Here is a 24,556-nt window from a genome sequence, read left to right on the forward strand (position 1 = left end):
TGATATGTATAAAGGAATCATTCAATCACTAGTCATGAACAGTGATCATCGTCACTATCAGCCAGTTAGGTAACTTGCTTGAACCAATGCAACTCTTCTATGCCAGATGTCATGATTTTGCATTGCAGTCTTCATATCCTCAGTCTAATATCCAGTGTTTTCCACAAGTTGCTCTTATTTCTTTATTGCTCTTCTTGTTTCTTTATTGCCCACAAGGAGCTAAACATAGAGGAGACAAACAATGATAGACAAAGGGATTAAGTCGATTACATCGCCCCCAGTGCATAACTAGTACTTTATTTATTGACCCTGAAAGGATGAAAGGCAAAGTTGACCTCAGTGGAATTTGAGCTCAAAACGTAACGGTAGACAAAATACCACTAAGCATTTCGCGCTAACGCTTCTGCCAGCTCGCTGCCTTAAGTGCTCTTCTAGGTCTGATGATATCTATATGTCCATGCATGGTTTTCCAGATGATATCACTGGATATTTCATCCTTGCTTCTCCAGCAGTGTGATGAACTATTCACTACTAAAACCTTTACATTCCCTGAAAATGCTTTGGCTTACAACATCTGATGACCTTTCATGGTAGGTTTACTTTCATAACAGAGCCAAAATTGCTTTCCAAAGATTAGACTCTTTCTCAGAGTCTGAAAGTACTCTAAATACTGTTCCCTTTAATTCTTATTGTGGGAGTTGCAGAAATTTGCAGAAATTTGATTGTGTGCAAGTTTTGTCTTTTTATGCAAAATATGTGCCCATTCACACAAGCAAACACCTACAATTACATATAAAATCTAATTCCATCTCAAAAGCCTTGTGTGCTCACATTTTTTCCTTTGTGCACTAGTTGTAAAACGTATGTGTGCATACAAAAGAATGCAGTTCAGAAGGAACATTGTCTCTGAACTGCTTATTCTCTACAAGACTCAAGAGCACCCTACCATTGGAGTTGTGTTTACATATTTGGATGGATGCAATTGTTGTCCACACAAACATGTTATAATGCATCCAATCAAAAAACAAGGCTGACTAATTAATCTTCATTCACCAACATGTATTGTTACAACAATTTCTGTTCCTCCAAAATATCAAGTTGTCTACCAGTCTACCAAAGCACATTCAGTCAACCCATCACTCATAATTTCCACTGTATCTCAGTTTCCAAATTTGATATTAAACACTTATTCTAGAACTTTCTCAGAAATACGACCCTCTAGAATTCTCACCCCCAATCCATTACCTCCTGAGAGATATCAGTTTAGAATGAATTGCACCAACCTCACTTATATTTGAGGACAAGTAAATTCTTTGAACACTGACTCTTCACAAAATCATATATATTTTGATCCTAGTTTTAAAATATTTTGAAAGCAATTCTGTATGATGTCTTTAGTTTGTTTTTAAATTTTTACATCATAAAACTGTAGAGGCTGGCTAAGTACAGGACACTTTTCACACTTTTACTTTGAATGAACGTTAAATTTACATAAACTAGGTATGATTCTTATGAGTGGAGCAAAATATCAAAAAGAAACTCTGTCTCAAACAAGTAATTTTCAATTTTCTAATTCAAAGTATATGAAACAGATACCAAACAAATCCTTGCACACATACTTTTGAATCAAAACACTAACAAGACTACTGTTATATTAAATTACAATGAAAATCATTACTACTTTTTAAAACTATTTCTCTCTCATTAAGATCGTTTTCACCGCATCTCTATTTAAAGCAATTGTTTAATTGGAAAATACTAATCCCGTACAAAACAGAGCTATTTAGTTGACGACAACAATCGGTAGATTCTTATCAAATTACACACTAACTACATTCCTATGTACATATTATTTTAGTTTATTGTAATTGTTTTCTCTTTTTATAAAGTATATACATATCAACTCGTAGAGATTGTACTAACCTACTATATCTAATGGAAAGTAGAAACTATATTATTATTCTAAAACATTCGGTGAGTGTTTTTTGTCCTTAAGGGAGGTAATATTTATTTGTTATTTTTACTAAGGAGTTATTTCTCTTGCAGCTATGGCAGTCTCCTTCCGACGAAATAAAATTGTTGAAAAAGTATTCGATGGAAAATAGAAGATCCACTTAGCGATAAACTGTTGATAAATAGTTTATTTTAATAATAAATTCTCAGAGGAAAATAATAATAACATATCTCACGAATCATTTCCATTACGAATCGATATTATTAAAAGTTGGGAAGATTTCGTAGTTCGCTGTCAATTCCTGAATTTAGATACAACCAAGCAGTACAGCTCCTTGTTCAGGAAAGTCAATATGGCTTCTACCAGCACCGTTGAAGGTAAGCATTTCAACTTTAATTCTTTTTCTCTTTCGTAAATTCTTGTTTTCCTTAAATATAGTACATAAAAACTAGTTTATTTTATTTCATTTATTATTCTCACATATGTTTCGAAAGCTGGCATATAACTCTCTTATTGTTGTCGTATTGTTTGTAGGCGCCATTTTCTCTATTATTTCAACTTGTATATTTTGTCTCTTATCATCATCATCATCACCCCCTTTACCGTATTGAAAATTACATTTTATTTACCAGTTTTTAGCTTTAATTCTTTTTATATAGTAAATACGTAATAAAACGGACGTGTTTTTTTCCGTTTTCACCCTCGCAATCTTTTAAACATGGCTTTTAGTCCAGTACAAGCTCTTCAGGAACATTTTCTCCGAAAGGAACGTTTAAAAAATTCCTAATTGACAAAAGGGTAATCGTGTCTGTTACCCATTTCTTTTTAAACTACGTACTTAGCTCTTTATGATGTTTGTTTATTGAGTGACTAACACCAGTTCAATGTTTCACATGTTGCATTTAACAAAACACTATGCTCCGAGGTTTTACAAATTTTTTTTAACCTAATTGCTCATTATTGATTTTCGTATGACCAGTCTTCTAGTACATCTGTCATTTACAGAAGGCGACATTTCACCGTCGACAGTCCATCCTTAATTATTTTTCCTCATCTAGAAGACTTTCCGAACGTTGTTCTTCCTCTGCAGTATTGTGGGTGACGATATTATAGGAAAAAATTGTAATTTCAGTCTATTTGGTCGTTGTTATTTTCCCCCATTTCTCTGTATCTTGTGTGTAAATCAATGACCAACGTTCATGTTTTTTTTTCCATCCCTTATTAATAGAAAATTGAGATATTTTAATATTCTCCAACTTCAACATCGGCAGTCCTTTTTTTGCCCGGGAGAAGGGATACATGTCATATTTCCTTGTTTTATTTGTTTAGTATCCTGAAACCCATTGTTACATACCTTTGTTACTGTGTTTTTATTAAACTCTCTCCATCCATCTATCTATACTCTTAGTTGTTTCTAATAGTTGTCAGTGATATAATGGTTTTAGTACCCTTTCGTTTTAGGACTACTTTACAAAGACATTTCTCTGAATTCTATTGTTTTTATCTATTTTCATACAACAACTCATTCTCTCTCTCACACACACACAAGCTTTTTGGGAAATATCTACTCCGTTCTAAATGGCCTCGGCTGCCTTGATGAAACAACGTTGCTGAAAAACATTAACATTTCTGTGTATGTCTACAAATCATCTCTTTCACAACAGTCGCTGTTTTCTAGAATGTTTCAGGCTTGGTGGGTCCACTTACTAGGGAACTTAATATTTTTTACTTCACTCTCGAAAACGCATTAAACACACCAGCCTGGAAATTTATAAAACAGGGGGAAAACAGCAGAAACAAAAAAAAAAAAAAAGCAAACCACACACAAAACAAAATATTACTCACACACATGCACATATGTGTGTGTGTGTTTGACTTTTTATTCGTAACAGTGAATGATCAGAATAAAAATTTGTGCAAATTCGGAAATTGATAATGGCTCACATGATTTAAATAGGTTGTCAGTACAAAATATTAATCTAACTTGGTCTTAGCTTCACAAATTTAAAAAAAAAAGTGTAACTGCGAAGAGAACTGAAATGTAAAACATTTAAATATTTTCATATTCTCCTATAGCCTTGAAATAACTTTCAAGTATTTTAGAAACAATTCTTAAGAACGGCTAATTCAGTGTAGTGTTTGTGTGTTTATACACATACGCATCTACGTATACAAACACTTCCTACTTTGTAAAATAATTTTAGTATTTTATTAAAGTACGTAAGCATTTTTTTTAAATGCGATAATCATTTCTATATTCCCTACTTTGATTTTAGTTTTCGTTCTGTTTCTTAAATTTTGTATTGACATTTGCGTATTTTTCTAGTAATTTCGAAATAACAGCTTTCTCATAATTTCGATACACCGAATATTTTTACCACCTTGAAATTATTTTAAAAAAAAAGTATTTTTTTGAATTCTGTCTGTTTCCAGATGGAGGAAGATTTCATTAAAGAAATTATGCCTTATGTTTATAAACATCGCTTAAGTGACCTTCATTTATTTCCCAGTTCATCATTGTCTAATGATTTGATTAAATAAATGTTCTCTAGATCATTCGCTGTATTTCATTTATATTAAAAAGAGAAGGAAAAGAACGAATTGTGGATAAACGGCTAAACAAAATTGCTGTTTCGAATAGGAATGCTTTTCTCCAGTTCAAAATTTGGTTCGTTTAAAGTGATTATTCTGCTTTTTATTACATATTTTCGATTATTGAAATTTACTGATAAAAAGATAAAGCAGACAAAACACGTCAGAGAATTATAATCAACGCTGTAACATTTGGGTTTGGGGTTCAACTCTTATACGTAGTTATCGTTTAGTTATTCCTTCTCGTGATATTTTAAAAACTAATTTGTTTTTGTTTTAAATTTTTTTAATATATTTATCCTAATTAACGGGAGGTATCGTTAAGAGTTCTTTACTTGCTGAGAACAAGTCGGTTCTTACGTTACTTAACTTTAAAATACAGTATTACTTATGGCTTATATATTAATTTTCATTGTTCACTTATATCTTAATTCATTGGAGATTTCTTCACCCTCACTGATCCTCAGTTTTGTTTACGCCTTTTATAAATAAGTAGCATTCTCTGTAGTTTCACCTTGGATAAAGTCTTATTTCAGAATTAGAAACCACTTTCAGTTGTTAAATTAGTGCTAATAAAAGGGTTACAAAATAACTTGCTTCGTAGTTGCAAAAAGTAACAGTACATTTGTCAACATGAGACTTACAACATCCGAAGTTGGTTTACATCAAATGGCTAGGCTCTCGTGACAGTGTTTCAAACTTCAGTCGTTGAACGATAGGTTGTAATCACCATATTTGCAAAATTAGCCGCTTATGATTTAGCCAAAAGTGTCTTGGATCTATGTACTGTGTTCTGGCTCTGTTGTTGAAGCAACAGAATAATTTGTACTTGAATTGTTTCTATCTGAATTACAAAACATGTCATTTCGCAATTTTACCTGATCTGCTTGTTGTTTATTGATACTACCATCTTCTAAGTTCATTTCATTCATTTTCTGAACCAATGCTTCATTAGATCAAAAGTTCATTTCTCCAGATAACCTTGAAAAGATTCAGTTTGTAGAGATATATTGATTTAAAATTTTGGCACAAGGCCAGCAATTTCGAGGAAGGGGATAAGTTGAGTACATTGACCCCAGTGTTCAGTTGGTATATATTTTATTGACCTCAAAAGAATGAAAGGCAAAATCGACCTTGCTAGAATTTGAACTCATAACTCAGACGGAATGGTGCTAAGCATTTTGCTCCGCCTGCTACCAATTCTGCTAGTTTGCTGCTTTATACTGCAATGTTTTTCTTTAGTAATTTGGTGGGACTGTATCACAATAAGCTTCATTTCCATACCATTATTAAAAATTATCTTCAAATCTGTTATAATTGATTGAAATTAGTGATATCATGAGATTTTTTTATGTGTAGATGTTTTTTGCAAGTCCACTAGTAATTGTAGATGACATGGTGCAGGGAAAGGTAACTGATACTTTCTAAATATTCTTTTCTTTTTACGAAATGCAGATTGCTGCTAAAAAAATTTCTTAGATTGACCATTCTTGATGAATGTTTCAGCAGCAAATGCAGTGTACCCTTGTCTAAACCATGATGGTAGCTGAAAAGCAATGGTATTATCATTAGCTACATTAAGGCAATTACCACTTGTCTAACTTCTAGCATCACATTAATAGCCATGTAAAATTTGAGAGGTTTGGCTTTCCCTCATCCTCGCATAATCTGTCACTCAAAAAAGCAAAGGGAATACTTTTCTGTACTAAAAAGTTTGGTTAATACCAAATTTAAATGCAGAATTGGTGCAAAACTTTTCTAACCATTTAGAATAAAAAGAAAACAACAGTTAAAAGATTGTTTTCTTAGCTAAAGCATATCTGTATTGATCTCAGATCATCAGCTAACTGTTAGCAATTTCATTTTATTAGTTTTGTTGTTAAACACTGCCATAACCTAGATATGTTTCATGATAAAGCCAACAGACGTCAGAATGTAAGTTTGTACTCTAGTAAGTGTAAATGTGATCTACTTTTTAAAGATGTATTCATTGACCTGAGGAGAAACAACTGTTCATATATTGCTTTTCATCAGTCTTGGTTATGTAATCTACAAACTTGTGGCCCATCCAGCATTGACCGTGAATGCTAAATGATGTTGTTTGTTTGTTTGTGTGTGTGTGTGTGTTTATATACACATACATGCTTACATGATAGATTCATTGCATTTAATCAATCATCTGAGAGCTTTCTCTCTATCAAACTAAATTCTGAAACCTTGGGAGACAATTCTGTTGCATTAAAACATAAATATTGATGACAGCTAGAGAAAGAAGCATTTCGATTGATGAGTGAAGGCTTAACATATGGCTTTAAGATGCTGTATGGAAGAGAATATTGTTTTCAAGATGATATAGTGAAGAAAATTTTAGACTAACACAGTACTTTAAACTTACTGAAAAAGAGCTGAAGGAAATGTCCACTAATGGCATTAAAAGTATCAGTAGTGAAAGGAGTTTGGTAAAGTTCAGAAATGAGGATTTTAATATTATAATGTAGTTCTGTTCAAATTGTTTAGCTTCCATATAAGAAAGCAAAACATTAGGAAATATCAAACACCTGATATACAGCTTGTATCTGATGATCTGGTCAATCTTTGTATCATTGGTGAATGGAAAACTTGAGTGGCTGTGAGATTCCATCTGCAAAGTTCTGAAGTTATTAATAAAACTTTGCAAAAAAATGTTATTTACCAATGAATTTACCTTTCAAAGTATAACCAGGCCCAGGTTGCAAGAGTTGCCAGAGTGTGTTATTTTGAGTGTACACCTAGTTGAACTCTTGTATGATAAGTGGTTGATGTTAGGAAGGATATACTGCTGTAGAAACCATACCAAAGCAGACATTGGGACTTGATGCAGTCCTCAGGCTCATCTATTCATATTGAACTGCTCAACCCATGTCAGGATGAAAAAAATGAACATTATCTTTTACTTGTTTTTATCATTAGACTGCAGCCATGGTGGAGCAATTCTTTGAAGAACTTTAGGCAAATAAATTGACCACTAGTACTTATTCTTTAAAGCCTGGTACTTGTTCTATCAGTTTCTTTTGCTGAACCACTAAGTTATAGGAATGTAAGCACTAACACTGGTTATCAAGTGTTGTTGGGGGACAGATTTATATATTATGTCATCATTTAATGTCCATCTTGGATGGTTTGACAGGAGCTGGTAAGCCAGAGAACTATGCCAAGCTCCACTGTCTGCTTTGGCATGGTTTTACAGCTGGATACCCTTCCTAATGCCAACCACTGTACAGAGTAGACTTGGTGCATTCCACATGGCACTGATGAGGTGCTATGTGAAAAGTAATTTGCAACACAAAAATCCCTTAATTGAGAGAGGGAGGTGGCTTTGTGTTAGGTAATGATAGATTGGAATATGACAAAAGGACAAAAACAAGTGTCTTATTGTAAAAGAGATACATGGTTACTTGAGTTAGAGGAAGAGAGAAGGAGATACATGACTAGTAAGAGATGGTGATGTGCCAGAGCATATTCTCGAGGTACAAGGATGTGAATATAAATGGACTGGTAGAGGAATGAGTTGGGGGGTTCATGAAAGTGCAAAAAAGAGAGGAGGGAATATATATATTGGGTCATCCCATAAATAATGCAGTTTTTTTAATACTAATTTTATTTTTCAAAATTAAGATAAAGTTCTTTTTTAATCTAAAATATACTCTCTTTCATTTTCTACATTGCTCTTCCATTTATCTGGTAGACTTGCAAGGCTCCTTCCAAAATTCACTTGTCCATCACGAAAAATACTCCTCCAGTACTGTTCTGATGTTGTCTACAGAATTAATATTTTTCCCAGCCAAATGATTTTGAAGACTGGAATAAATAATAATCAAATGGTGAATATGGTAGGTGGGGCATCATTTCCCATTCAAACTGCTCCAGCTTTTAGAATGTCATCCTTGCTGTATGTGGGTGAACATTATCCTGATGGAAGAATACCTTTGGTCTTGAAACCAAAGATGGTTGTTTTTCTTCTAGCAGCTGACTTAAGCTGCTCACAGATCTCCTTTGTTATCATATGGTTTGGGTTTAAAAGTTCAAAGTGGATTAATCATTTCATATCCCACCAAACGCAGCAACACCTTACTTGGGCAAAGACCTTCTTTACCCTGGGATGCTGGTGTTTCGCCTTTCCTTACCCACTGTCTTTGGTGCTTGAGATTTTTATAGAGAACCCATTTCTCATCACCAGTCATGATTCAGTCCAAAAACAGTTCATTTGTGAGACATGACAGCAAAAGAGAGCACACATTCACTCTCTGTACACGATTTGACTTGGGCAGTTTGTGAGGAACTCATTGACTCAATTTACTGACTTTTCCGATGGCACGCAGGTGTTGACGACTGGTTGAATGACCAAATCCAAGCTTCTCTGCTAGTTCCACCAAGGTTTGCAGGACATCCTCATCATACTCTACAGATTTTCCAGGATGAGGCTCATCTTTTAGGCTGTAGTTTCCGTCTAGGAATTTCTGGAACCACCATTGACACCGGTTTACACTTATTGTCTGATCCCCATATACTGCATTAATATTCCTCACACTTTCCATTGCATTGTTGCCTTTATTGAACTCAAAGCAAATTATGCCAAATATGCTCCTTTGTCACTTCCATTATAGCTTTGAAAAAATAACTTTAAAATGAACTGCACTCTTCAAAACTTGCACTAAGAAATAAGGTAAAATTACTACCTGCTTGTATAGCAAGTTGATGCAATTTTCATGCAATTGAAAAAAAAAACTGCATTATTTATGGGATGACTCAATCTTATGAGTTTCTTGCAGTTTCTACCTATCAAATCCTCTCACAAGGCTTTGGTTAGCCCAAGGCTCTATTAGAAGATACTTGCCCTACATACCATGCAGTGGGACTGGACCCAGAACCATGTGACTGAGAGAAATAAAACCATAAAATACAAAAAGAAGGAATTTTAGTAAATGTGTAAAATGTTAGATCAATATAAGACCCTGGGCAGTTTTTGTATTCCCTACTGATGAATTTTTGGTTAAAAAATTGTCATCATCATCGTTGTCCTTCTTAACACCAACCACTCTGTGAGTGTAGTGGGTGCTTTTTATGTGCCACCGGCACAGGGGCTAGAGGAAGCTGGCAACGGCCACAATCGGTTGGTGCTTTTTATGTTCCACTGGCACAGACGCCAGTCAAGGCGGCACTGGCATCAGCCACATTTGGATGGTGCTTTTTATGTGCCACTGGCACGAGTATCACAACTGCAATTTCCATTTAATTTTTATTTTGATGTTGATGTACTTGACTCAATAGGTCTCCTCAAGCACAGCAGGTTGCAGGGAGCCATGAACTCCATTTGTTGGGTCTTCGCAAGGTCAAAACTCAACCAGAAAGAACATTGAACAGTGTCTACTTTCTTTAGGCAACCTGTGTTCAAAGCAATTCATGTTAGGATCTGGGTCTGAAGAAACTCATAAGCTTGAAGAAGTAGTTGTAAAGATTAGGACAAATTTCATGAGATTGTTGGATTTCTGTGTAAAAATATCTAAACAATTGTTTTAGACTTTTAAATTTTAATGGCAAATGCTCATCACTTAATGATAATTGTTATTGAGTCTAAGGAAAATATGTTCTAAAAATAAAGCAATATCTCTGAGGTAGTTCTGAAAAGCATACAAGCTCTCCCACTCCCAATACTTGAATATTTTAAATAATTGATAATAATATGCATAATAATATGATGCATTTACTGGAAATGGTGAAAATATCTTTTCACACACCATAAAGAAAAATAGTAAAACACTGAATTAATAAAAAAAACCCAAACAAAATGCTAACATTGTAGAAAGTAGTCTTACAGTATATTTCCAATTTTAAAATGTATTTCATAAATACGCTGGCTTTATTTATAAATTGGTGTATATAGCTGGATGCCTTTCCTTAAAGCAATCTCTGAATTTATGGGGACAGAATTTTTATATTAGGTTGTTGTGAAAATAATGGCCAATTTCAGAAACCTAATTTTATTCTGGAAAAATTAACAATAGAAATGTTTTGATTAGTCAAAGTATGAGCCGTGAACATCTATGCATCTCTGCCATCAATCAATGAAATTATTTATGCCTTGTTGATAAAAATTGTTGAAGAGAAAAATGATGAATACATTTTTGCTCCACAGAAGGTTACAGTGAGGTCATTACAACCTGCTTGAGATAAATCTCTCTTGAATTACGCTACAATAAGGAGAAGACACATTAGACAATGTAGTGCTACAAACTTTTGAAAATGACAGAAATCAGGGTTCACTTAGTGCTAAACAACAATGACAGCTGGCCAATATAGAGAAGTATAATTTTGAATGTAATTAGGGAATCAACTCTACCTTACCTCTGTTGGCTTTGTGCCTGATTAAAAGGAGGAAATATATTGAATGCTTTTTTTTTTTTTGTTGCAAAAAACTTGTTTTGCTAAATATAAATTGTTTTTAATCTGCTTAGTCAAATGACCATTAGAAAATAATTTTTGAGTTAATTAGTAAAATATATATTTTTATATTTGAATTTATAAAATACATTTTTATTGTTTGGTTATTATATTTGTTTTAGAACAACTTTTGTTTTCTATTTTATTTTATAATGATTTATCTTTATTTAATGTAGTAAACAGGAAAGTAATTAGCAGATGGAAAAACAACATGGGGTAGAGAAGACCTTTTGGTCTTGTTGGAAACAAAAGTGCTGATGTCAATGAAATGCATCCATTTACACTCTGTAAAGTAAATTAAGTGATAGATAGAAAAGGCACTCAACCATTAAAACCATGTCAAAAAAATGGAATATGCAAGCAAGATGGAGATCTGTGATGACCCATCCAATCCTTAACCAGCTTGGGAAGCAGATGTAAAATGATGATGATGACAAAGTTTTGTCTTCAGTATATTTCTAATTTTAAAATGTATTTCATAAATACGGTGGCTTTATTTTATAAATTGGTGTATATAGCTGGATGCCTTTCTTTAAAGCAATCTCTTTGAATTTATGGGGACAATTTTTATATTAAGTTGTTCTGAAAATAATGGCCAATTTCAGAAACAATTTTATTCTGGAAAAATTAACACTAGAAATGTTTTGATTACTCAAAGTATGAGCCGTGAACATCTATGCATCTCTGCCATCAATCAATGAGATTATTTATGTCTTGTTGATAAAAATTTATTGGCTTTGATGCTAAGAAATCTTTGAAAGCTGATTTCACCTCTGGTTTGGACCTGAAAGTTTTATCACTTAAAAACTTGTTTGAATGCTTAAAAAAATGGTAGTCAGTGGGTGAAAGATCAGGAGAATATGGAGGATGTGTCTTGTATCCCAAGTCTGTGAGTTTCTGCAACGTCATTCTGGCAACATGTGACTTTGCATTTTCGTGGAGCAGAATTGGGCCATACTGATTCACCATTGCATTTTTTTAAAGTGAGCATGCATTTCAGCAGATTGCAATAAAACTCTGTTGTAATGCTCTGATTGGCTTCCAGAAAACTGTAATGGACAACACCAATTGCAGACCACCAGACAGTTACCATAATCTTTTGCTGATGCAACTTTGGCTTTGGGAAATGCTTAGGGGGACTCATTACAGTCAACCCATTGAAATGATTGTTTGTGGTTATCATAAAGGATCCACTTTTCATCGCAAGTGACTATTCGGTCAAGAATAGGATCATTGGTGTTTCGGAGAGAGAGCATCAAGCACATTTCAAAACGCGGAACTTTATTTTCATTGAGCTCATGTGGTACCCATTTATCAAGCTTTTTCACCTTACCAATCTTCTGCAGATTGCATGAGACCGTTGCAATACCGATACCAAGTGCCTGAGACATTTCTCTGACACACTTTGATGTGGGTTTGGTTCAACAATTGCTTTCAATTGTTCATTGTCAAGACTGCATGACCATCCTATATCTTCTTCATCTTCAAGGCTCTCATCACAACTTTGGAATTTCTGAAACCACCTTTATACTGTGCGATCACTTGTGGATCCCTCTCCCTATGCTCTGGCAGCAGTTTTGGAAGCATTGTGCACAAGCTTGAACTCATGCAAGAAAATAAGCGAAGGTCCTTATTTGCCATGTTCATAATTAAGGGCGCTTATGCTTCAAGTATGTTTTCTGTTTGAAATAAGTAGAAAATTGTTGAAGAGCATACATCAATTATTAAGTATGTTGAAATTCACCTAAAATATAATTAAAATACTATGATAAAATTGTGTTTCAAACACAATACTTACAGCAGCCATTATTTTCAGAACAATCTAATAATAAAACAGTTCTGTCATTTAAAGTCATTATATGAACCTAGCACCCAGTACTCTAACTTGCAGACAAAACGTATTAGTGTGGCTACTGTTTTCAAATCTTTTTGTGGCATGCAATTTTTTTGTCCTGTAAAAAAAGCAAGCAACCATTCCTTTGTTTTAGTCAGTAATTCTAATATTTGGCAATTGGTTTCATCTCTACTGAACCAATTTAATTCATTTAGGATTTTGCCTGGATTACATATTTTACACTAACTGCATGTTTTAAAATTAATTTTATTTGAATTGAAACACACTGCTACTGCATATGCAGAATTAAATGCTATACAAACCTTTTGTGGGTGTTAATATTGTGGTATTGTAGTTTTCAAATAAAACACAGAAAACATATCTCTCTCACTCTCTCTCTCTCTATATATATATAACAATTTATGGAATACACTCAAAGATAACTAGTATTTCAAACAAAAGAACTGTAACACTTATTGATAAAGTTTTGCCGATTAATTGAGTTTATGTTTTAATTCAGGAAATGTTTTTCACTGTGTATACAAAGCTTTGAGAAACAACATAAATTTTTTCAAGTTAAAATAAGAGAGAATTTTATAGTGACCATTATTGAGTTACATTCAGTGTGTTCAACCTGTGGGCAATAAAAACAGGACTATTTTATTCCAAGATCATCATTTCTTACTATAATAGTGTTTAGTAAATTCATTGAGAGGAATTTCATCATGAAGTAATTATATCGTGAGCTCATGCAAGTACATCATCAGGTGTTTTGTCTGCAGAGTGAATGAATCTCTTGACCTTAAAGCTTTTATTCACAGGGAAAATAAGTTACATTTCATAAGCAATAGAAAAAGTCATTCAAAGATTAAAACTGGTCCAATTTATTCAATATAACCTCATTTAACAATCTGCTTGTCCATGCCTGCATGAGTTAGAATTTGTTGAGGCAAATTTTGTATGGTTGGATGCTCTTCCTGTCACCAACCATCATGTTTCCAAGCAGAGTAATATTTTCCATGGCCAGACATGTTTTCTGCAGAAGATTGGAAACAAACATCATTGTTAGTGTGACAGTGATGTTCACTTAAAACTATCCACTGATGGCAATACAAGAGTATACACACACACATACATGGCAGGCTTTTTTTTCAGTTTCTGCCTACCAAGTCTACTAAATAAGACTTTAACCTTTTAGCATTCAGATTACTTTGCCAAATGCAATGCTTATTCATTCATGTTGTTTTGAATTGATTATGCACTATCTCATAGTTTTGGGACTTTGATGATGTGATTATTTATTTTTAAAATGACATTGTAGGATACCTGTGAGAAGCCAGATCTGGCTGATTTGAAGATAAAACAGGTAAAATATTTTGGCTGGATATTGCTGGTTTGAATGCTAAAGGGTTAATCAGTCTAGGGCTACAATGTGCCACAAGGTGGGACTGAATGGTGAACCATGTGATTAGGAAGCAAGCTTTTAAGCCACATAACTATGCCTGCATTTATACATTAAAAATGTCAGTTCATCATCATCATCATTATTCAGTGTCTTGTTTTCATGCTGGCATGGGTCAGATGGTTTGGCAGGAGCTGGCAAGGCTGGGAGTCACAGTATGTTCCATTGTCTGCTTTGGCATTGTTTCTACAGCTGGATGTCCTTCCTAATACCAACCACTTTACAGAGTGTACTCGGTGCTTTTTATGTGGCTCAGCACCAGTGTTTCTTAAGTGGCACCATCACCAGTGTTTTTTAATGTGGCACCATCACTACAGCTTTTTATGTAGCATCAGTACCAACTGGGCATTGAGGGTGATAGCAGGAAGCAAGGTGTTGATGATAGAGGGCAGTACAGGGAGGTGAGAGAAGGCACTCAAAGGAGGTGATTATTGGAGACAGGAGGTGGGGGTAGCAAGGTAACTGGATAGGGAGGTAGAAGTAACTGAAAAAAACCAGGGGATGTAGTATGTGCCTATTATGCTTTCAGATAAAGTGATGGGTGTTAGATGATGAAATGTGGGAGAGGGAGATGGTTGACAGGTGGTTTTAGGATATCAGTTTTGTTGTGGTGGACAGGTCTTGACAAAGCACCAGATATCTTGCTCCTTTGTAAAGCACAGTGTCTTGAGATTGGCTTTCAGTACTTCAACCCATATCTTTCTGGGTCTCCCTTTTCCATGAGTTCCATCCACTTCAAGATTGACGCTTTATGCAGTTGTCCACATCCATACGCATTACATGACTAAACCATTGCATTCTTGTCTTGCACACTGCATCTAATTCTACTTATGCCTAACTTCCCTCTCAATACTCTAGCACTCTTTTGCACATGTATACTGACATTGCACATCCAGCAGAGCATACCAGCTTCATGCCTCTCTAATGTTTGCATGTCCTCTGCATTCAGAGCCCACATCTCATTACCATGTAGCATTGCTGTTCATACATACACATCATGCAATCTTCCTTTTACTCTCAGGGAGAGAGAGACCTTTGGTTGCCAACTGAGGTAAAATCTCTCTTCAAATTTTTCCATCCTATTCTTAATCTAGCAATAACACTTTGAGAGTAGAGTCTTGTCCGATTTCTTGCTTACTAGGACCTTAGTCTTTGCTAAGTTAACTTTAAGGCCATTTGATTCCAGGTTTTTTTCCACACCAGGAATTTCTTTTCTAATTCTATTACAGAATCTGGTATGAGAACAAGATCATCAGCATATAATAGTTCTCTTGGACTTCCAGTTTTAAAATTCCTGTTATGGTCTGAAGGTTGATGAATAAGCAGGGTGTTGAGGATTGTGCCTTGGTGAACACTTACCTGTGCATTAAATTCATCAATATACTCATGGCAAATTCTTACCTTACTAACAGCACCCCTGTGCATGGCCTGTTCTGCTTTCACAAGCCTTTCATTTTCCTTTTCTTCAGAGACCACCATGTCAAAGGCTTTCTCCAGATCAACAAATACCATGTACAATGGCTTATTTTTAGCTAAATACTTCTTGTAAATAATGTAAAAGTATTTTGTTTGAAGGAAAAGAAGAAACATTCTAAAAATCCTTATGAACAGTGCATCTTAAATGATCTAATATTTCATGATTTTGAAATTCATGATATATTGAACTTTCATCACTGCACTTCCCACAACACAATTTTTGTGTTGTAGAAAAATCTGCACTAGTGATGTATTGTTTCTTTTTCAAGATTTCTAAGAATTTCCAAATCATAGGATGGAATTTTTTTTGTCTTTGAATTGTTCTCATTGTTAATGAAATACCATGTATTCACTTAGTGAATAAAAAGCACTATGAATTTACTTATGATGTATTGTCTTATCTGACAGTGATGGATGTATCTACAGCAAACTTTATATTAGAGCATGATATTGAAACTAATAGAAGTTATCCGTACTGGAGATTTTCTGTCATTTAGTTTGTTGCTTCTCTAGTTTTTAGTTCACATGCTGTCTTGTCATTGGCCATACTCATCATCATCATCATCGTCGTTTAACGTCCGTTCTCCATGCTAGCATGGGTTGGACGGTTCGACCGGGGTTCTGGGAAGCCAGAAGGCTGCGCCAGGCTCCAGTCTAATTTGGCAATGTTTCTACAGCTGGATGCCCTTCCTAACGCCAACCACTCCGTGAATGTAGTGGGTGCTTTTTACGTGCCACCTGCACAGGTGCCAGGCGGGGCAATTGAAAAAATAAAATGAGCTAAAAGAAATGATTTAACCCTTTATTGTTTAAACCGGCCATACCCGGCCAAAATATTCTACCTATTTTATGTTCAAACTAGTCAGATATGGTCATTCATAGCTACCTTATTGTGTCATTTTAAAAATAAACAATCACATCATTGAAATCTCAAAGCTATGAAATGATGCAAGATTAATTTTACATGGTGTGAATACATAAGCTTTACATTTGACAGAATAATCTGAATGCTAAAGGGTTAAATAACTGATTGACCTGATCCTGGATAAGTTAAGGGTTGATGTAATGAATGCCAAGCTGAAGAGATTTTTAATTCAAATTTTGTTTTTAGTTGGTGAAAGAAAAAGGTGAACAAAAAAAATCTAACACCAATTATTAAGGACTTTTAAAAGGGAAGCTAGTTTCAAGAAATTGAGAATTTCTCTCTCATTTAATGCTAGGTTTGAATACTAATGGAAAAGTCTGATTTTTGTATGCAGTGAGGATAGTAGCTGACAGCTATTTATACTATACATAAATTCAGAAGTAAATTTACTTGATCTAATTTGCATAACAGTACAATCATTAGCAATGAGTATTAATTAATAGGAGCACAACATGGTGCTGGGGTAAATAGAGATGTGTGATAGACTTACACTGTATTATAATTGTGCTCCTATAATTGATACACTGCCAATGATTGCACTATTATGTGAAAGAACTAAACTGGTCTGCCCAAATTTGTAAATTATGGCAGACTAATTTAAGTTTATTCCAGTTTGTGTGTATCATAAATAGCTAGAAGCTACTATTCTCCCTGTAGTTAGGAAAATGATTAACAGACCTGGTGATATAGTAAAACACTGAAACCTGTCAGAGAAAAATGGTTTATTAAAGCATATTATCACAAGTTTATCTTAAATCCCTATTAAAGTAACATTATCCTTAGAGAAACTAGTCTTGTACATGAAGTAATCAATATGTTGAATTAATTTCTTAGTTTTGTGAATTAAGTTGAATTTGCTTTGATATGCTTATCTGCATAGGCAAGAGCTCAATCTCTTGGGTCATTCGCAAAGTATATGCTTCACTTAAAGCTTTCTTGTTTTATGAGCAATTTTCATAGTTCATAGATTGTGACTTGTTTCTTAAGTGAAATTATGTAGTTTTCTATGTTAATATGAAATAATATATATTGATGTGATATGCTCTAACAAAAATATTTTATAATATAGTATAGTATAGGAAGGACAACATCTGAGACAAGTCCTCTACCATAGCCTTGAGTAAACCAAAGTTTTGCAAGTGAATTTATCTAGACAGAAACTATGTAGAAGCCTGTCTGATGAATAATATTTGTTCTTAATCCTACAATCATTTTAATACTATCACCTGACCCTTGAGTGTCCACTAATAGTAAGATCCATGTGCACTAACAGTAAGAAGCTAGCTAATTTTTTTCTTGTATTCATTGCATATCCTTCATATTCAATACCCTTGTTTTACTACTATGCTGTATCTTATATTGTACATGAGCATCATGAAATCTGCCCTTTAATCAAAGAAGAAAGTTATTTGTTGCTAACAAGTAATATTTCGCTGTCCTTACTCTGTGCAGCATCCATCTCCACTGTTGAGATAAAAAGCTGTCAACTATTTCTAGTGAGCCTTCTGGGCAGTTGAAAGAATTCATGGGTGCTGTTACTACTAATTACTTCTATGTATCTGCCCTATATGAAGTCTGTTTCTGCCAGCCTGCCTGTGATCCTACTGCATCTTTTATTCATCTTTAAGTTACATTTGCTACACAGTATAGAATTCCTACTGGTTCCTTTTCTGTGCATTGAGCATATCCAATCTCTGTATTCTTTCTTGCTTACTGAAACTTTTGTCTTTGCTAGGTTTACTTTTAGGTTTTTTAATTTTAGTTCTATTGTTCAAACTTTTTGTCTAATTCTTCAACTGATTCAACAAGATGAACTAAATTGTCAGCACACAGGAAATCCCATGGACAATTGGTCTTGAACTTTTAAAATTCCTCTGTTATGGTCTGGAGGTTGATGAATAAGGGAGTGCTGAGGACTGTGCCTTGGTGAACACTTACATGTGCATTAAATTTATCAATATACTCATGGCAAACTCTTACCTTACTAACAACACCCCTGTGCATGGCCTGGAGTAAGCTCAGAACTGTACTCTGATGGACATTTATCTGCACACTAAATGCCTCATTGAACTTGTAACTCTCACCTTGCTAACAACACTCTAATATGTGGCTTACTCCCAGAAGTCATTCATCTGCATTCAATTTTTTATATCAAATCTCTCTCTCTCTCTCTGAAAGGCTTCACTGGGTTAAAGAGTGCTAGGTATAGTAGCTTGTTTTTGGCTATGAAATTCTCTTATAACTGCCTTTATATGAAAAGGGCATCAATGGTTTTCCATCCTGGCATAAACCCAAACTGTATCTCACCTAAGCAAGTTATCCTAATTATTTGTGCAAATTAGTTGCTCCTTTCTGGAGCATACTTTTGTAACAATTGATGCTACTGCTGTGTTGCCAGACAATTTTAATAGTTGTTTCTTTGTTGGGTTATTTACACTGACCTATTGCTTCATAGTCTTGGACACTTCTCATTTTTGATTCTTACAATGCAGAAGGGTATACTTGTCATCTCGCTACCTGGTATTGTTCTTTGATAAACACTATTACATCTCACAACTTCTCCAACCTTAAAGACCATAGAATAAACCAATTTCTTATGTAGTAGAAAGGGCTGGAGCTCTTTCTGTAATAGTATTTATGGTTATGATGAGGTTACAAAGAATGAAGGCGTATCAAGTTTCTTGGAATTCGGTGACAGATTCAGAGTATGGCTCCATTTTCTTCCTTATCTAATAAATGTTGCCTAGTATTGTATTCATTTGCATTTACACACAAGAGAGATTTTTCAGCTCTATACCTTCCTTTTTTTTTCTATTTTATTTTTGAGATTCTTTAGCACTTATCCTGAAGTCACTAATCATAAGTCAGTACTGAAGGGTACATTCTTTATGTTTAGTGTTCATAATCTGTTGTTTATCTGACTTGCATATTCACCGGAGTGGTTGGTGATCAAGTGGTTGTCCATTTAAAAAAAAATTAAAATTGCTACAGATGATTAGGCCATACTGTATTGCACAATTCAAGGAAACTTGACTTCCCTCTATTCTTTGCATCTTGTCTATAGTTATAAACAAACATATTAAAGAAACTGCTGAGTTTCACTCTGTTGAGTGAAAAAGAAACAGGTTGATTTCTATTGTCTTTGAAGTTGTGAAAGCTTGGAAATGTGATACAGCAACATGTGATCAACAGTTAGGAATGCTGCTGAAGTTAAGCAGAAATGGATGTGTGTGTGTGATGAGTGTATTCTGGGTTGGCAGGAAAAACAATTTGGAAGTTCATAAAATTTATGTGTAGAATGTGAAAAAGATTTAAATGGTACTTTTACCTCTTTCAAAGATAATGAGTGCTCCAGTTGGTGTTCATTAATGAGGTATTTGTATTTTAACTTTTTTTTCATACTTCAGAGTCTTTATATCATGGACTATAAAATTGCTTTTGTCATATGAAGCAATTTTATTTATATAAATTTGATGTAGAAACTAGTTGAAAAATCCTGAATATGTTCAACGAAAGGCATATCTAAATGGCATGGTTGTGGCTACATTGTTATTGAAATACTCTGGACATCTTAATTTGAAGTTTTGAGGTTAATGTGCTACATTATCAAGTAAAATGTTCATGAACTTAAGTATAATTACAGCATTTTCTTGTGCTTAAGTCTTCAGAGTTGGTCGTTTCATGGAAGGAAAATTTTTCTCTGTAGGATAAAAAAAAAATCAGTCCTGAACTATTGCTATGGATTAATGATTCTGAATTATACTACTCAATTGTTTACTGCTCATACATATATGAGGTGTACATATATACACATTACACCCAAGGAGAAACTACTTGATAAGCAAGTTCCCATTTGTCTCTCAAAATGACCCACATTTGAACAGTGTTCCTATCTTACTCCTCAAATTGGTCTGTATGACTGGATCTCTTCCTATCACCAAGTACTTCATAGAGTGTACTGGGTGCATTTTCTTGTGACACCAACACTAGAGAAGTTAAGTCCTCATTGTGACAGAACTAAAAGGCTTCACAGTCCTTAACTTTCTCTTCTCATTTATGTACTGGGTACATATTTCATGGTGTCAGCATTACAGAGGTTGTCTTATTCAAAAGGAAGCACAATAATGGTGGGTGTCTTAATGTGATTGCACCAGCACAAGAGGAGTATGCCTTGTACACAATAAATGTGAAATCTGCTGGGGAGTGGTTGGCAAAAGCAGAGATGGATAAAGTAAGAGTTAGCAGTGGGTGGCTAACTATCCAAATTAGAGCTACGTATGCATTTCTTGCAAACTTGTACACTTCCATTTAAACCAGGAGTTCTCAAACTAGGGTGCATAAATCCCTAGAGGTATACAAAAGAAATTACATAGGTGTATGAGATTTGTTAAAACTGAAATTTTCAAGGAATCACCTACAACTATATTTCATTGTTGCAACCTCAGGTTTAGTAAATAGTATCATGAAGAATACATTGACAAATGTGTTGTTTGAAGGTCTTGACTTCCAGATATAATTAATAGCAAATAATACATTGTTTTATGGTGTCTATAAAATCACACTTACTATTGTTGGTTTTATAGCATCCAGCTTTTTAACATATTCTTCACAAGGAGTACTCCATTACTGCCAGGTGTGATGAATGGGTTCACAGGGAGAAAAGTTTAAGAACCTCTGATTTAAATGAAACCTCTTGACATTTTAAATTATTTTTCTAAACTTTTTATTGTAAAAAATATTTCAGAATAACACTATAATTCATTATTTAACTGTACAATTTTTCTCTCATCTATCTTGCTTGAAAGATTAGCCTTAGGGATCATCATCATCATCGTTTAGCGTCCGTTTTCCATGCTAGCATGGGTTGGACGGTTCTACTGGGGTCTGTGAAGCCAGAAGGCTTCATCAGGCCCAGTCAAATCTGGCAGTGTTTCTACGGCTGGATGCCCTTCCTAACGCCAACCACTCCGTGAGTGTAGTGGGTGCTTTTTACGTGCCACCCGCACGGGATAAAAGATGATAATCTGGAAATTTTCAGAGTTTGGTTTTTTTCTTAATAAAATCATGCATATCTTTGTAAAACATATTTTACTCCTAAAGTTACAGTTAGTAACTGATATTGCAATGTTTGGATTAAATAACCTATATAAATACTACATTTTAATATGCCAAATTTATGAAAGACTTGTTTGGCTCTTTTTTTTTTTCTTAAATATCCAAGAATGTCTGTTTCCCATGCTGGCATGGTCAGGACAGTTTAACAGCATCTGATGAATCTGGGAGTAGTGTGAAATTCCTGTCTACTCTGCCACGCTTTTCTATGGCTGAATGCTGTTCCTAATGCCAACCACTTTACTGTGTACTGAATACTTTTTCATGGCACCAGCTTTAGTGAGGTAACCCTAACCACTTTAGTATTACTACAGTGCAGAACTAGAGGATGATTATGTTGGCAGGGGATGTCAATAAACATCAGTTTTTAGCTCATCACTTTTCATGTAAAGCAAGATATATAAACATTTACACATATGACTGGCTTCCTTACAGTTTCTGTTTATCAGTTTCACTTGTAAGGCATCAACTGACTTGGGGCTTTGTGTATACATGTATTCATATAAATGTGAAACCATATGCACATGTAGTAAATCAAGTTTTAGTTACTCATTTTAAAATTTCTCTGTATTTTGGAAGCCATTTTTCTTAGATAGGAATGCTTTTCATTTTTGAACTTTGGTAGTTTCTCATTTTAAAATTTCTCTGTATTTTCGAAGCCTTTTTACTTTTGATTTTTGAACTTGGATATATTTTCATTTAAATCTTTTGAATTGCTTCACTAAAATGTTCCATTAAAGTCAGTACTTTTTTTTGCTTGGTATACAAATTATTAAAAAAATATCTTTTAATGTATATATATATATATATATTCCATCTCTTTGTTTTGAATTTAATGAGTACAATTTGATAATTGTTCTTATTGTTATTTAGTTCCTAGAAATTTCCGGCTACTTGAGGAATATGAAGAAGGCCAGTCAGGTGTAGGTGAGGGAATAAGCTGGGGATTGGAATCAGATGATGATCTTTTATTTGTCCATTGGAACGGGACCATTGTAGGTCCAACTAAGGTGAGCTAATATGTTCATTTCTGTATTAATAATTGATTACTTGTTTTTAGAGTAATTTAAAATCTTTTTTCTAATATGTAATATTTTTATTTGGAAAAATTAATCAATGTGATTTCACATACACACACGTTATTATTTTTATAAAGGCAACAAGCTGGCAGAATTGTTAGTGTGCCAGGCAAAATGCTTAGTGGCATTTCATTTGTCTTTATGTTCTGAGTTCAAATTCCACTGGGGTCGATGTAATCAACTATCCCCCTCCCCAAAATTTCAGGCCTTGTAGAGAGGATTGTTATTATTATTATTATTTCTTTCATTATTTTCTTTGGATAAATTACTGAAATCTTACCATTTAAAGTCAGAAAATGGGTTCTTGTTTTTAGATAAATGAAAATTATTAAGAAATCTGTCTTCATATTATTCTTTAGACAGTCTAATATAACTCTACATTGAAAACCTCTGTGGTTAATTCATGCATAATCCTTCAAAATTTAAGGTAAAATGGAAAAAAAAAAAAATACAGGAGCAATAACTTTTGCATATTTTTAAGAAGTTTTCTCTCTCTAAATGTCTCCATTATGAGAGCTCTCTTTTGCATTGCAAGCTGCAAGGTAAACCCACTAGTGATGATGCCACAAATAGCACTCAGTAGGCATATGTTATGTTTTTATGCATGTTTTTCCATGATTGTATGGACTAGGTGAATATATTATTATGGAATTGTTTTCCTGTTGCCAACACCTTTATCTCTTTTTCAAGTAATAAATTTTATTTTTCACACTTTCGAAAGTACAAAGCAAGGTGATTTGATAGTTACAACACCACCACCACTTGTAGCTTGTGACTTGTATAGAATGCAAATGTAAACAACATGGATAGGGGAAACACACATGTTATGTATATGTGTGTGACAAATTTCTCTTTTACTTGTTTCAGTCACTTGACCGTGACCATCCTGGAGCACCACCTTTAGTCGAGCAAATCGACCCCAGGACTTATTCCTTGTAAGCCTAGTACTTATTCTATCAGTCTCTTTTGCCAGACTGCTAAGTTATGGGGATGTAAACACACCAGCATCGGTTGTCAAGCAATGTTGGGGGGATACAGATACTCAAACATATACACACACGTACATATATATACATGCATAAATATATACGACGGGCTTCTTTCAGTTCCCGTCTACCAAATACACTCACAAGGCTTTGGTCGGCTCGAGGCTATAGTAGAAGACACTTGCCCAAGATGCTGTGCACTAGGACTTGAAACAAGACTTGTTTCAAGTCCTAGTGCACAGCATCTTGGGCAAGTGTCTTCTACTATAGCCTCGGGCCAACCAAAGCCTTGTGAGTGGATTTGGTAGACGGAAACACTAATCTACCTTCATGAACTTTACAATTTTTGCATTATATGTGTGTGTGAGACACATCAGGACTCGGTTTCATATCTAGGGGTCTAGGATTTTGAAATATCAAAAACACCTATGAATTGTTTTCTTATGAAGTTTTTAGTATTGCATTCTGCATTTGAAGATCTGATAAGAAACGTAACTCATTACATATCGATTTTTTCATTGTTTGAAGTAAGTTATTTCCCTTAGGTTGATTAAAATATATTTCAAGTTAGACTTACAAAGTATGGCATGGTTAAGGGAGGTGTTTCTGTAACTGCGATGTAGTAAAAAGTAAGAAATATAATGAACTACAAGATAAGT

The 24,556-nt window shown here is 34.3% G+C and overlaps 1 protein-coding gene across 1 annotated transcript in view; it reads left to right on the forward strand.

Moving 5' to 3' along the window:
- Positions 1-2,051: 2,051 nt before the first annotated feature.
- The window catches only part of LOC115209655 (ubiquitin-conjugating enzyme E2 variant 2), a 31,621-nt gene continuing 9,116 nt past the window's right edge, over positions 2,052-24,556 (forward strand). Inside the window, exons 1-2 of the mRNA XM_029778125.2 lie at positions 2,052-2,331; positions 22,706-22,842. Of these exons, the coding sequence (XP_029633985.1) occupies positions 2,307-2,331; positions 22,706-22,842 (162 nt within the window). The 5' untranslated portion in view covers positions 2,052-2,306. The remainder of the gene's footprint in view (positions 2,332-22,705; positions 22,843-24,556) is intronic.

This window comes from Octopus sinensis, linkage group LG1 (genome assembly GCF_006345805.1).
Source record: "Octopus sinensis linkage group LG1, ASM634580v1, whole genome shotgun sequence".
In the NCBI taxonomy this organism is placed as follows: domain Eukaryota; kingdom Metazoa; phylum Mollusca; class Cephalopoda; order Octopoda; family Octopodidae; genus Octopus; species Octopus sinensis.